Here is a 15,399-nt window from a genome sequence, read left to right as displayed (position 1 = left end):
AAATACCTTTCCTGATACTCATCTAGCATATTCTTCACCAGGCTACACAGCTAATGCTCATTTTTCAGATACAGGAATATAGATTTAGTTGCTTGATAGTGGCCTGCAGTGTAGAAAGTGGTGGTGCTATATGTGGAAATGACTGTCAGATCTGGGTATTTGACTGTTTCATGGGGGCATCTTTGTGATGAAATACCATGGGGTGCTAAATTAACTTGTAGTGCATGCAATAGGCATCTGATGTTATTTAGTGCATTAGTGTTTTAGACTTCGGCTTTGTGTTTGCAATTCTAGATACCCTCCAGCATGTGAAAGACAGCAAGCACATTGTTGTGTACCACAAGGGCCGTTACTTCAAAGTGTGGCTGTACCATGATGGCAGACTGTTGAGACCCCGAGAAATTGAACAGCAAATACAGAGAATTCTTGAGGATGATTCAGAACCTCAGCCTGGTGAAGAGAAACTTGCAGCTCTTACTGCAGGAGATAGGTATGGTGCTTATTACTTTTTAAATAAGTTTAGTTTTTAGAAATTATTGCATAACATAATCATTGGATATTGGCTTTAGAATTTTAAAATAGTCTGCAGTCAGTTGTTTATACCTTGGTCACTGATTTGTATATTGATGATGTGTAACACTGCTTCAGTCACTTTTAATTGTGTGGAGTTAAAAAAATTTTGCAGTGACAATCCTATATGCAAATTATTATTTTTACTGTTGTCATCTTCCTTATAACAGACACTTTCTTTTGTTTAATTTTAAGTGAAGATGATCCATGCTGTAGGTATTGCATGCGCCGAAATGTTGAATTTCTGAGGATGAAGTTTTGCACGTGTGTGATGATGAGTTGAATTGGTTCCTAGGATTCCACTGTACAAGAATTGTCAGAGCTTTTCACAGCTCTCAGAGTTTAAATGCAAAGAAAGTAGCTGTGTCAAATTCCACAGAAGTAGGAGGAATGTCTTATAGTGATTTTAACAGTAATCAAACATTGACAATTTAATACAATCTGGCTATAAACCAATTTTTTTTTTACAGAGTACCATGGGCTAAGGCTCGTCAGGCTTATTTTAGCCGTGGAAAGAACAAGCAGTCCTTAGATGCTATTGAGAAAGCAGCATTTTTTGTGACATTGGATGACATGGAGCAGGGGTACAGGAAGGAGGAGCCAGTGAAGTCACTGGATGCATATGCAAAATCATTGATACATGGCAAATGTTATGACAGGTGCAGTATTGACGCTGTGGAAAATGCCTTCCTTTTTTTTAGAATTTGCTAATACATATGAATTTATGATGACTTTTAAGTTGATAAATTCCACAGAATCACAGAAGGGTTTGGGTTAGTAGGGACCTTCATCTAGTTCCACCCACCTTTGCGACAGAAAGGGACAACTTTCACTGCATCAGATTGCTCAGAGCCCAGTACAACCTGACCTTGAACATTTGCAATGACAGGGCATCCACAGCTTCTCTGGACAATCTGTTCCAGTGTCTCACCAGCCCACTGTAAAAAATATTTCTCCATTATACCATACCTAAATTTACCCTCTTTCAGTTTATATCTGTTGCCCTGTGTCCTGTCACTATGAGCCATGACAAAAAGCCTTTCTCAGCTTTTTTTATAAGCTCCCTTTATAAATTGAAGGGCTGCAAGGTGTTCCCAGAGCCTTTTCCAGACTCAACAACAAGCCCAACTCACCCTTTCTTCATGGGAGAAGTATTCCAGCACTCCTGCTGGAATATTTTCATGACTCTCCTCTGACCCAGCTAACAGTCCTATGTCCTCTTGTGCTGAGAACCCCAGGGCTGGACACAGCTCTCTAGGTGGGATCCCATCAGAGGGGAGTAAAGAGGCAGAATGCCCTCCCTCACCCTTCTGGCCATGCTGCTTCTTAAGCAGCCCAGGACAGCATTGGCTTTCTGGGCTCCAAGTGCCCCTTGACAGCTCATGATGAACTTTTCATCCCCAAGTCCTTCTCTGCAGAGCTGCCAAATCATTCATCCATCAGTCTGTTGAACTGAGCATTGTCTTGACCCCGGTGCAGGGCCCTGTTGTTAACCTTGTTGAACTTCATGAGGTTCAAACTTCTATTTATTTAAATGTCCTTATATTAAAAAGGATAGGTTCTAGTGGATTTGAATATGAATTTTAGAGAGAGAGGAGGTTACAATACAAAAATTCTTTTGAAATGTACAAAACCGTAAAGAAATCTTGATTTCTTTTGTAGGTGGTTTGATAAGTCATTCACTCTTATAATATTCAAAAATGGCAGAATGGGTCTGAATGCAGAGCACTCCTGGGCAGATGCTCCTATTGTTGGACACCTGTGGGAGGTAGGTGCTTGGCACAAAGAGCTGATGCAGAAGATAATGTGCAGGGGCTTGCAGCAGCCCTGAAGGTCAGCAGTGACTTTCAGTCCCTTGCATTCACGTTGCTGAGGAGTGACCTGGGGCCTATGGCTACAGCAACTGTAGAATTCGAAAAAGATCCCAAACCCTCACTTAAGAAGCTGCTGGTTTTTGAAGGCCAGCATTTTAGTGAGCTTAGATGTCTTCACAGAATAGTGATACACCTCCCCAGCTACCTTTTCTTTAATGTTTTAAATCCACAGATTATTGCCTCTTTGATATGGCATTGTAATTTTTGTATGTACATTTTCCTAAAGCTCTTAAGTTTTCTTGTGCTATAAAACTCCCATGCTTACTTTTAAAATGTAGAAAGTTATACACAGTTTTACTTTTTGTCTAAGCATTGTTTGCCAAGATGCAGACTGATATGCTGTTGACATTATCTCTTGTATTTATTTGCAATGAATACAGTAAATTTATTTTGCTTTGCATTCATTATATGCTTAGTTTAATTCTTGAAATCCTACTTGATTTTTTTTCCTTGTTTTCATTTTGAAGCTTAAACCTACAAACAGTTATGTGACTCAAATAAATTAAAACTATTTCCAAAATGTTATTTAATTTTGATTTTGTATGTATTTGTGCAAATGGGTCTTGAGTGTAATTGGCCCCCCAAGTAATTTCTGAGTTTTGTTATAGAAGTGCTTCCATGTGTATAAGAACAAAAAAAAAGCCTCATTGCGTTCTCCATCCAGGGAAGAAAGAAGGCCAGACTGATTTGAGAGTGACATGACAATGCCATGTAGACGATCTCAGTGAAAGAGGGATACTTTTTTTACTTTTAATGAATGATATTATATGCTTAATTCATATATCTGTACTTAATACTAATTGATACATTTTCTGCTAAGAATTTAGATTACTGAAACAAGATCTCATTTTCTAGAAAGTTGTCTGTTGTTAGCTCTTTACAGATTGTCTATTTTTAGAATTGAATGGATTAAGCTTTATTTCATGGTTGTCATGTTCTGACCAGTAAGTGAAATGAGAACATGAAAAGAAAATGAAATTAAAATAAGAGATTAGAAATCAATCATTGACAATCATCAAGCTTTTTCTTTCCATATTGAGCAGATTCAAATCTTTTGGTAGTTCTTTGTGTTTGTATGTGAGTTTGTTGATTCTTGATTTTTATTTTTTTTTAACATTGAGGATGCTTGCTATCTTATAAGACAAAGCCTTTTATGTCTGTTCAAGTTGTGTTGTTCATCTTGGAACATGCGTCTTTCCACCCAGGAGCTCTAGTGCACATGTAAAATAAAGTGCGATTTTGAAAGGGATACAAATCTTAAAAATAATTGAGTTGTTGCAGGATTTGCACTTACTCTGAAATAAATTACTGCTCGATGAATTAGTTTTGACAAATAACACACTTGAAGAAATTCTCTAGAATCTAAATTGAACAAAGATACTGAAGTCTGAGTTTGGTTTTTTTGCTTCTACTTCATTTGAGGTGGGTTTTGAATTGAAAAGGTTTTTATTAAACCAGTAGCATCTAGCAAAATGCACCAGCGTAATTAAATAAGTGTTTGGTGCACATCTGGTGTTCCTCTTGTAAAAATGGGGCTTCATTGCAGTTGTTTTCAGTATTTGGAAATGGATTGTGTGTTTTATTTTGCTGTGTAGTGAAAATAGGTTATATTGCTTTCACAATGAAATCCTAATTCCATGGCAGTAAGTAATGTGTTGCAATTCTGAAGAAGTGTCATTCTTTGCAGAATGTGATGGCAACTGAGTATCTTGAACTGTGCTATTCAGTAGATGGACATTGCAGAGGAGATCCCAATCCCAATATTCCCATTCCTACCAAACTGCAATGGGAAATTCCAGAAGAAGTAAGTACAGAAGATTTAGTGGTATGAGGAAGAAATGCCTCTTTTCCCCAGTGGTCAAATAATTTATGTAATTATTGATAAACCTATAAATCAGTTCTAAATTCCTTTTGGTCCTGTAGGTTGTGTACTTTGTGTGTAGTCATTACTCAGTTTGCTTACAAAATCAGGAGGTTTTGATGTTAATCTTTAAAAATTCTGACTGGGAAATGCCAGTGTTTTACTAGAAGTTTTCTTGGTTGGCAATATGTCAAAAATAAATGGCCACCTCTTTTAAATGACTGTATTAAAATAAACATTTACTTGCTGAGGTTTCATTAGTGTTTTCACAACAAATACTCTTCTCTAATAGTTCCTTTAGAATAGCTGGGTTTTTTTGTGTTCATAGTTCATCTAATAAGATTTGAATTTTCTAAGTTGATTGTTGTTTTTTTTTTGCTCAAGTTTCTAGAAAAACTGCCACCACCTATTTGGATTTTAATTTTGAATAAAAAGCTAATGGCTGGTGATTTATTTAATTAAGCATGTATGGGAGCTTGGAAGGCATACTGCTAATGCCATTCTGTAACTGTAGGCCATTCTTTTATATTCTCCTGATCTGAACAGTTTTAATGCTGGTGGGTTTTATGAGTTATTTTTGGATGTGTACTGGCTTAAAACATTTTTATTGCCTTTTTGAATTTTAACTTTCTAGCAAAGATAGCGTCTTTTCTTTCTCTAAAGGGAAATTACTTAGGTAATGATGTTCCTGGCATGCATAAAGGCAAGCATTTCCTGTTTAACAGTTAAAAATACTTGTACTTTTTCAATAGGTCTCTCAAATGCCATGAATGCATGCTTGTATACATACAGGTGTTTGTTTGTTTGTTTATTTAAGTGCCAAGAAGTGATTGAGAAGTCTCTGAGCACTGCTGTAACTCTAGCAGATGATGTGGACTTCTGTTCATTTTGTTTTGATGGTTTTGGGAAAGGACTAATAAAGAAAGTGAAAACCAGCCCTGATGCCTTTGTGCAGCTTGCCCTGCAGCTCGCTCACTACCGGGTAAGAACAGAATGTTTCTGCCCTACGGAGGCTCCCTAGGCTGGGTGTAACGTGTCTGTGACTGAACATGTGACTGTGTAGGGTAATCTTCCTTGTACAAGGTTGTCAAAGACATTCAGTGCAAATTGATACAAACCCTAAGCAGATTACTAGTTGAACATCAACTCTACCACGGCTCACATATTGATACATTTCTGAATTTTTCTCTTCTGCTTAGTTGATGTACCCCTAGGCATTTTGTACTAGAAGGAAGTTATGAAACTTCTAGTAGCTGTGTTCATAAACACATAAACAATGTCAAATTTACCTTTCAGATTAGAGTCACACAGGATGCAGTAGTCATGGACACTCCCTAAGAGGATTAACAGAAATCCCTATCTGTATTTTCTTCTGTTAGTTCTCTTTTTCTGTATTGTGCTGTCAGAAGAGACCAATGTAGCAACATTCAGCCTCTCTTTTAAACTGAAGAGGGTTGAATATGAAATGCAGAGAGTACTCCTTGCTAATCTGGTTGTTCTGTTATTGTTTATCAAATCCTGCTACGATTCTTATTTTTGCCTTTATTATCTTTGGGTAAGGGGGGCTAATGGTGGGCTACTGAAAACTCAAATGTTGAGTTTTATTTGTGCAGTGATTCATAGCCTGTGTGCTTTGCTTGGAATGTTGATTAAGAAAGAGGGGCCAAGTCTGTCTAAACCTTTAAGTTCTTATTTTTCCCTTTTCCAAGGACATGGGAAAGTTTTCTCTAACATATGAAGCATCCATGACACGCCTGTTCCGAGAGGGCAGGACCGAAACGGTTCGCTCGTGCACGGTGGAGTCCTGTCGTTTTGTCAAAGCCATGGAAGACCCCACTGAAAGTGTAAGTTCATGGTGATGGCGCCCTATAAAATTGGGAGGGTGGATTTGGATTGGGTGTTAGGAATAAATTCTTCACTGTGAGGGTGGTGAGGCACTGGGACAGGCTGCTCAGAGAAGCAGTGGATGCCCCATTCCTGGCAGCGTTCAAGGCCAGGCTGGATGGGGCTCTGAGCAACCTGGCCTGGTGGAAGGTCATCCTGCCCATGGCAGGGAGGTTGGAATGAGATGATCTTAAAGGTCCCTTCTAACCCAGCCAACCTATGATTCTGTGATAGTTGATAAGGCACATGAGTTACCACTAGACAACCATGTAAGTCCCCAAATAGTTTTTAAGCATTTAGTGTGATGTGGGTTTTTTTCGGAAGGAAGAGCTGCTTAAGGTAATTGTCCACGTTATCTGTTAAAAAAGCAGAAATTCTGGGCCCTACCTAAAAAGAATGACAGAACTTACCCAAATGCACTCTTATTTACCTGTTTCTGAACTCCACAAAACTGTGATTACATGTAAAATTTTTGTGATTTGTAAAACTCAAACATAGATTTGTAGAACAACTAATCTCGTACCAGTTAAGCTTTCCTTTCTGACAGGGAAGCAAGAATAATTCCCAGGAAGGAAGTGGTTGCTCTTATATGTTGATTTTGATGACTAGCATTCATGGACCTCTGTACCTTCAGTGTTGGCAGTTTGCCTTCTAAAATAGCTCTGGCAGTTTGTTTTCTTAAATCACGTTGGGATTTGCTCTCTGTAACTCTTTAATACCAGTATCTGTAGAAGCTGTAAATAATGTAGTAAGCTTGAGCTGTAGTCATGTTTGATTGTAGGTTAGATAACACTTAAAATACAGATTAGTTTTCATTATGCTGTTTACAGTAGGTAACAGCAGATACTTGCTAATAGCTGAAATTATATACCTGAGGTTGAAAAGCCAGGGGATACTATTTGAGATCAGTTGTTTTGTACTTGACCTTGAAGTGCTCCAGGCTTGAGAGTCATTGCTGTAACTTAGTTTCTGCACCTGCGTCCTTGATGTAGTTCATTTAACTGAGTTTTCTTAATCTTTTTTTGTTTGTTAGAGGGAAAATACGCTGAAGCTTTTCCGGCAGGCAGCTGACAAGCACCAGCACTTGTACCGCCTCGCCATGACGGGGGCGGGCATCGACCGCCACCTCTTCTGCCTCTACGTCGTGTCCAAGTACCTCGCTGTAGATTCTCCTTTCCTCAAGGAAGTAGGTGACCTTTACTGGTGCTCTTCATTACCATAAATAGTCCTTTGGTGAGTTAGCGTTTTGTGGTATCTGCTCAAGAGACTGGTGCAGCTCTGGTTTTCCTAAGAAAAAAGGTAGAATTGCAGCTAGTGCTGTTTAACATCTGCTGATAAATTGTTGAGTTAGTTTCATTTTCCTTTATGTATGCATTTGTTGATAGACCTAAAAGAATGCTTTCAGTGAGCTTTTTAGCATAATGCATGTTACTTAGAATTGCAGGAAATATATAGTCACTATTGAAAAATTTTTTTTTGCTTTGTGTATTTTCAAGGGTGTACAGAAGAGGCTGTGTGTTTTCTCTGAGAATTTTCTTGTGGAACTGACAAATTCAATTCCTTTTAAGTTACTAAGAGTTAAAGGAGCTGTGTATGGCATTAATGTCGCTGGAAATTATTCTGACAAATTATTAATTAAAATAGATTTTAAGGTTGGATTTTATAAAAGTAATTACACTGCCCTTGTTCCTTTTTTCTGATTAATAAAAAATGTGTTCCACCTTGCCTCAAAATTAAGCTATTCACGTTTGTCTGCTTGCTCTCCTAAAAGTGGCTAAGTCAAGAATAAAACAATTTTCTACAGTTTCCACAAACTTTCAAGATGTGTTGTTAGAGATTTTACAAGCTTCTATCTTGATGTAGGATCTTCCTGGGATTTGAATATGACTAATTATGGTCTTGTTAAAACAAGACCTTTTGTGTATAAGTTACAAGGCTGTAGACCAGGTGATCTTGTTTGAAGTAGCATTTCTGTTGAAATTCTGTTTTATTCTCTTTGAGGAATTGACATCACTTCCTCATATGAGTATGATTTCTGTATCAGGACTAGTTTAACTGTTTCATTTAAGCTTCTTAGTTTTTCATTCCATTGAAATGGGAGCTAAACTTAATATTGCTTTATAAAGTGTTTTCTAACAGTTTATAAAGCAATACTGCACTTGTTATAACGCTATCCTGACTAGTTTTTGAGAAAGTTGGAAGTTCTTAACCAGTGTTTTCTATTTGTTTGCATCTCTTTCATACCTAATACAGGTTTTGTCAGAGCCTTGGAGGCTGTCAACGAGTCAGACACCCCAGCAGTACATTGATCTGAAGAAGAACCCGGAGATGCTGTCCTCTGGTGGAGGGTTTGGACCAGTATGTTTCCTAAATACAAGTATCCACTAAAAAAGAGTTTTACATTCAAGACACCAGTCAAAAAATTTCAGATCTGTAATCCCTCATTGTTGCATATCAAAGGTGCAGCTCATGCTTTTAAATGCACGTACTTAATACTTTCCCATGATGTGGCTGTGTTTAGAAAAGTCTGCATCACCCTTTTCTGGTATCCCACTACAAGAAGGGATTATTCTTAAGGAAATGCACAGTTATAAAATGAGGTACAGGGCTCCACAGCAAAGAGAAATTAGGAAATTGGGGTTCTTACCACATTGCCTGTGCCCAGATCTTCTGTAGATTAGACTGTTGTTACAGTGACAAATGCAATGTTACTTAAACTAGATTTTAAGGTTGGGATTTGTAAAAGTACTTATACGTCACTTGTTCTTATATTTCCTGCTTGATGAATAAATGTGTTCATACATTCCTCCAGATCAAGCTGCTCACATTGTTCTGCTTGCCCTCCTAAGTGTGAATCGTGGCCAAGTCAAGAATACAACCATGTTCTATGGCTTCTGTAGACTTTCAAGAAACCAGTGTATTGCTAGAGATTTGACAAGCTGCTTATTTGCTGTGATATTTTATTGGTATTTGAGCTTGGCCATTGATGAGAATATTGGTGTCAACAAAACCTTTTCGGCAGCCTTTTTGGGGCTATTATAATAGATTAATCTGTTTTCAAAAAGCATTTCTATTGAAGGAACAGTGAGAGGTATCACAGGACTGCTCTTTGCCCCACAGAAATTAGGGTGACAAGTCCAGTGTATTTTGGCTGGTTTGTCAAGCTGGAAGATGGGGAATGCAAGGTGGGGTGTGTTAAATGGTTGATGTTTATTTACTCATGTTTCTGATACAGCTTTCAGTAGTTTTTGAAGTTGGAATGAATTCGACTTGCAGTATCAAGAAGGCCTAGCTATGGCTCATTCTTGAGATTCTGACTTCCTCAAGCCATTATGAAATCAGTATTCTGAATGCCCAAAAGGCAATAGAAAAGGGTTTTGGCTGTAGGAATTCTAACACTGTTTTCCTTTGTTTTGGTTAACAAAAACTATGCTTTGGTTTGCTGAATTAGCCCAGAGATTCAGTACATCAGCTTTCTATGCATGTGTTTTTTGTTGGTTTTGAAAGGTTTTTTTAAACATTCAGTGGAGTTTATCTTTGTAGCACTAACAGTGAGAAGAGTGAGAAGACTGTCAGACTGCTTAGCAGCAGTGGCAGCAAGGACATGGAAGGTTGAGATCCTTTGAGTTAGGAAAGACATGAACAGGGGTGACGTCAGGATAATGATTTACCTGGCATAGTTGGAATAAAACATCAGACTGAAACTTGGCACAGTAAATGTTGAAATTGGACCAGACCTCGTGATACAGGTTTTCAGAATCACATGTTTGCTGTAGAGGCAGAAAAAAACTTGCATTTGGCAACTTTTCATCATGCAAAGCTTTTACACTGTGTTTGTTTACATCTGCAGAATGACCCCAGGAGGCTGATTGGTTCGGTACACAACTGAACTAATTTATTCCTTGCTGCTTAAGCATTGAAGATGTATAGCTACTAAGGACCAGGACTTTCTATTGCCTTTCTATTACCAAAAAATACCTGAATAAGTATTTTATTTTAAACTATTAAAGCTGGGAAATATTACAGATAAATATTCAGAAAGTGGTTATTCCATGCACTTCAGATGAGACTAGAACTACTCCTTAAGATTGGAGCCAATCTTCAGAAATTTTGCATTAAATATAGAAGTTGAAATTTTACTTGAGGAAATTGCAACTGATCTTAAAAAATGTAACAACTTCTTAATTGTACTTAAGTTGATTGAGAATGAAGGAGAAAGAAAAAGTTTAGAAGGTGTTTTTCTCTTCTGTCTTCCCCTAGGTGGCTGATGATGGCTATGGTGTTTCTTACATGATCTTGGGTGAAGATTTCATCCATTTCCATGTCTCCAGCAAAATATCTTGTTCTGAGACGGTAAGAGCCAGTCCTTTCTTATGGTTTCATAAATCTGTTCTGCTTTGTGCTTATAGAACTATTCTACTCATTGTCTAAAATATAAATAATGTAGGTTTTATTTCTCAATATATGCTGCTTTGTTGGAGTTTTTTGCCTCCAGTTGTATAAATTTAATAGTTTCATGAACCAAGGATACCATATTCTATTTCACTTATGCTTTGAAGCATAAGGAAAATACGTGGCCCAGGATCATCATTACACATGTGTAATTCCCTGCAGCTCAGGTGAAATGATCACATGTGTCTCCTAAACAGAAAGATGGGCTTATCTTGGTTTTTCTTATTACAGTTTTGGTTTGTCTCAGGGTGCAGCTGTAAAGACAGAATAAAATGTATGCTATTTCAGCCTTCCTGGTTTAAATAATGCTGAACAAAGCTGACCCATAAATTGTAATCTGTGCTTAAGAGACATAACTAATCAAAAATTTATTAGAATAACACCCATTATTAGAGGATAGTAGATGTGTCATATGTTGAATATGCTGCTGTTGTGGAGGACTTTGACCTTTAAGTGCTTTGTGCTTTGAGTTCAATTCATCCTTCCCCTTTATATTTTTGTGGCCTTACTGAATATGCCAAATTCATTCAGGGTTACATAGCTGACCTAGTTTTCCTCTTTTGACCTTAACTTGTCCAGGAGATCATGGTGCTTCTGGTTAATCATTAAGGATTAGGAAATACAACTGTTTTTTTCATAGTTGAAATTGTTCTTCAGATGCCTGTTAGCTTGTCCTTTAAATTTCACTCTGTTCTTTTTACTTATCAATCGAGTCAAAGGTCCATACAGAAAAGGCAGCCATTTTGTGTGTGTGACCTTGACATTAGTAGGTCATTGTAGCTGATCCTGTAATGTAGCTAATAATTTACATTTGTAATCTTAATTTCTTTCTTGTACCATCCATCTAATGCTTAGAATAAATAGAACAAGTTCCTGTTTTGTTTACACTTAGAAAGTTGTTACTTGCATTTCTAATTCTTTTTTCAATGGCAAATGATTCAGCATTTCTGATAGGAGCTCAAATAAAAATAATTTTTCTGCTCTTTCAGTACTTCTTGGTCATTAGTCATCCACTCACTGAACACTCCTTTCTGAAAGTGAGCTTTTGCAAAATCTTGTAGGAGAAACAATATCAAAACCCAAATTTTAAAGTAGCAGAAAGCTATGCGTGCATCTGATTTCAAAAGGATATGATCTTATTTCTGACTGTAGGAAAGTAAATGCATAATAAGGAACTCATTGGTCAGTACTAGCATAAACCTGGATTAATCTGTATGACATTAAAAGTTCTCTTATTAAAATCCCCATTGTATGGTAAAATAGATGCCTGAATTCCAGAAGCTCCAAAACTACAAAATATTAGCAAGTTTCTTCTTTTGCCTGAAAAATATCTGTTGATGAACAGTACAAGTATTTGGTTTTTGGTTTTGTTTGTTTGTTTTTAAAGGATTCTCATCGCTTTGGAATGAACATCAAGAAAGCACTGGTTGACATCATGGCTTTATTTAACCTCAGTAAAAACTGTACCAAGTGATCTGCTTGCTTGATGCCAAGCAATCTTCTCTTGGTGGGATGAGGACTCTGCTGCACAGTGAACAAGAGCAAGGTTTGTTGAAGAGTAGCTGGAGAAGAAACTGAGTCAGCACCTTCTTGATCACTATTAAAACCTTAGCAGTATATTAAATGTGTCTTTTTTGTTGTGGCTTGTTTTGGGGTGTTTTTTTTTGTCAGTAGTGTGCGAGAGCTTATTTCAACAAAGGATGACTTCTAAAATCTTCTGTTTCTAGGGAGGAAGCATAGTATCAATGCATGAAGTCATGTATATTCTAACTTCTGCAGTTTTCTCTTAATTTGTATATGCTTTATCTTTTTTTTTTTTTAACTTTAAATTAGTTTACTTGTTTCCAGAATCAAAGGGATAAAACACACCGACTTAAATACTAGAAAAGGTTAGATTCGCTATGTATTAATAGCAGAATGTTCTTCAATGTATCTGCTGCTTTATGTAAATGAGTGACAAAACTTGTGGCCATTTGCCTCCCTTGGTTTCTTTTTAGAGGTAAATTCTGTAAAACATACCAAAAAATCCCTACTGTAACCACCTTAACACACTAAGTTGTAGAAGTGTTACGGTTTCTGAAAAGCAAAAAAAAAAAAAAAAAACAGAGACCCAGCTATTGGATAGTACAATGTGTCCCCTCATTAGCAGGTATCACATTTTTCTTACTGCTTGCAAGCCTGTTTGTGACACTGATTTTATTTCTGTATAAATAAATGGACCTGTGTACTTGTTCATGCAAGTGCCTTAGAAAAGCAAAGATCCTTAGGCCAGGAAAAAGGCATATGCTGGGAGTTGTTTCAGTGGTGAAAGAGGGAAGGTTGTAGTAATGCAGATCTGGTTTTCCAATTACAAATTAGGATGGAGTGGCATAAGCAGACGTGAATATGTTGCCAAATGATGCAGTCAGGTTTAAAATTCTAACGAAATGCTTCTGTCTCAAATAGCAAAGGTGGGTCCTTAGGAAGGGCAGGACTAACTTTGTTTGGGATTAACAGATATTCATGTGTTTGTTTTGGTGAGTGGAATTGGTGGTCACTCGGGTTTCTGGGCCCTGGGAGGTGTTAATTGAGGTGAATGTAACCTGTTGGAAATCCTGCAAAGCAGGGCTGCCCCTGGGGGCTGATGGATTGCAGTTTGCCTGGAGGCACCACTGCTGCCTTGGCAGCCACCTGCATGAGAAGGGCAAACTGCTGAAGCCATGGGAAGTAGCTCCAGAGTGGGAAAGTCATGGCCTTCTCAGCCCCTCCTGGGAGGTGCTCTTGGCCAAGCAGTTCCTGAAGGATACAGGGAGGGAGGGGAAGCTTTTTCACTCAGAAAGGAGCTTGGTGTTTCCAAGTGCAGAAATAAAATGGCTGCTACTAAATGGAGTAACTTTTGCATGATGCTTCTCTTCCCTGGGCTTTATAGGTGTGGTACCTTTTCACATCCTGCAGTGCAGTAAAGTGTACTTGTTAGCACAGCCATTTTTTTATTGTTATTATTTTATATAAGGTTCATGATGGTTACTGATACAGTGAATGATGCTCCTGAGCTCTGCTGAGTATAAAAGACCCTTGGGGTAGATATAAAACTATTCATTAGACTTTGAATGTTTTCTGGCCAGTATCTCTAACTTTCTATGCCTCTTCATGCTTTTTTTTACTATGATCTAGCTATTAAAACACCTGTGTATGTATGCTTGGGGTGGGAACCCTCAAAAATCCAAGATGCATACTTTAGCAACTGCATGCTTACATAAATGTGGGGACCCTCACAGGAACTGATCAAAGGCACTCATTATTTGATTAGGGTACAGTGTGTGGGAAAGGACACTTGGAAATAAGCCTTACTACATCTGGCAGGCCTGGCACTTACCAAGATACTGCAACAATTTTATAGTGATCTATTTTTGGAGCTGCAGAAATAATGCACTGGGGGTTTTGGGAGCTGTTTTTGGTGTTGGCTTTTTTTTTTTCAATTGACCACTGACCAGTCTGTGTTTAAATTAACATATTAGCTTTTAGGGTTTTCTTTTTTTTTAAAAAAAAAGGTTTAGATTTGACTCTCAGGTCTTAAGTCTAATTGTAGTTAGTGCAATTTTGCATTCTTGGGGAGTAAGTATGATTGGCGCAGAAAGGTGTTTTTTATTGTAAATGTTTCAAATGTTTTGTGGTGTTAAATGTATCTTTTTAAATTTTGGAATAGATATAGTTCCTGAACAGATAATATTTTATTTCTTTTTCTTTAAAATATCAGCAGCATGTAAATAAAATATGCTTTTTGGATGTAAATCTTAGAAATCCACAGTGAATGTAGGTTATTAATAAATAATTTAAATCTTGATGTTCAATATTGTGTACATACAGTAAAACTGCTTGGGTTTTTTTGCTCAAAGCCATAGGAATGTAACTGAAATTACCTAGATTTGAATGAACCTTCTAGTACAGTGTATTTTATTGTAAAGTTAAATGTTCATATTCCAGTAAAACTGCTGATTTGATACTAAAACCTTGAATCATTGATTCTCAATTAATTATTTAGGAGATCAAACTTCTTAGGGTTGAGGAGGTGGCTAAAAGCCAGGTTGGATGATAATAATTTTTTCTGTTTGTGAAATGGCAGTGTGGAATTGCTGGAATATACCTTGAGTGAGCATTTTTCAAATTTATTATTTCAGCTGTTTCATGGCAGAAGTTTGGAAAGCATGGAGTCCATTTACAGAGTGCCATTGTTTGGGATTAATACTGTTCCCAACTGAATGTTCTTTTAAGGCTTAAAGCTTTTGAGGGACTAGGGAAGTGTGTGCCTGACCTTGAAAATCATGGTTCTAGTTCAGCCTTTGTACCAATTGTTTTCTCATGTAAAATGTATTAATTTAAAGTAGCAGATTATTTTTTATCTTGTTTAGTTACTTTACATCTGTTGTTGGTTATTTACATCCAACACTTTGTCTCTATTTTCTACTTTCTTCTGTGACTTCAAAAACTGAAATAAAATTTCACAATTACCACTACCTGGAACAATGTTTAATATCTTTTGTATCTTCTTGCCAGCTCCCTTGCTGTAGTCACTTGAAATTTAGGGCTTATGAATCCATTGCTGTTAAATCCAGTTGGGAACAGTAGCAGTGAACTGTTCAGTTTATTTTAGCAGTGATTTAAACATGTCTTCTAGTTAATAGGGAATGTGTTAATGAACAGTTAAAACTACAAGGAGTTAAATCTCCCAAAAGAAGCTGAACATGTGGATTCGCCCTTGTCTGCCATCAAATTGTGTAC

The 15,399-nt window shown here is 37.2% G+C and overlaps 1 protein-coding gene across 5 annotated transcripts in view; it reads left to right on the top strand.

Annotated features, from left to right (window-relative positions):
* CPT1A (carnitine palmitoyltransferase 1A) overlaps positions 1-15,144 on the top strand; it is an 83,243-nt gene extending 68,099 nt beyond the window's left edge. For all 5 annotated transcript variants that reach the window (XM_059474016.1, XM_059474021.1, XM_059474018.1 and 2 more), the window contains 10 exons: positions 295-490; positions 1,041-1,229; positions 2,233-2,338; positions 4,132-4,248; positions 5,123-5,287; positions 6,015-6,149; positions 7,223-7,375; positions 8,443-8,547; positions 10,450-10,542; positions 12,029-15,144. In XM_059474016.1, coding sequence (XP_059329999.1) covers positions 295-490; positions 1,041-1,229; positions 2,233-2,338; positions 4,132-4,248; positions 5,123-5,287; positions 6,015-6,149; positions 7,223-7,375; positions 8,443-8,547; positions 10,450-10,542; positions 12,029-12,115 — 1,346 coding nt within the window. In that variant the 3' untranslated portion in view covers positions 12,116-15,144. The remainder of the gene's footprint in view (positions 1-294; positions 491-1,040; positions 1,230-2,232; positions 2,339-4,131; positions 4,249-5,122; positions 5,288-6,014; positions 6,150-7,222; positions 7,376-8,442; positions 8,548-10,449; positions 10,543-12,028) is intronic.
* The last annotated feature ends 255 nt before the right edge of the window (positions 15,145-15,399 follow it).

The sequence above is a fragment of the Ammospiza nelsoni genome, chromosome 6, assembly GCF_027579445.1.
Source record: "Ammospiza nelsoni isolate bAmmNel1 chromosome 6, bAmmNel1.pri, whole genome shotgun sequence".
In the NCBI taxonomy this organism is placed as follows: Eukaryota; Metazoa; Chordata; class Aves; order Passeriformes; family Passerellidae; genus Ammospiza; species Ammospiza nelsoni.
The sequence above is the reverse complement of the archived record's forward strand: the minus strand, read 5'-3'. Positions and strand labels throughout refer to the sequence as shown.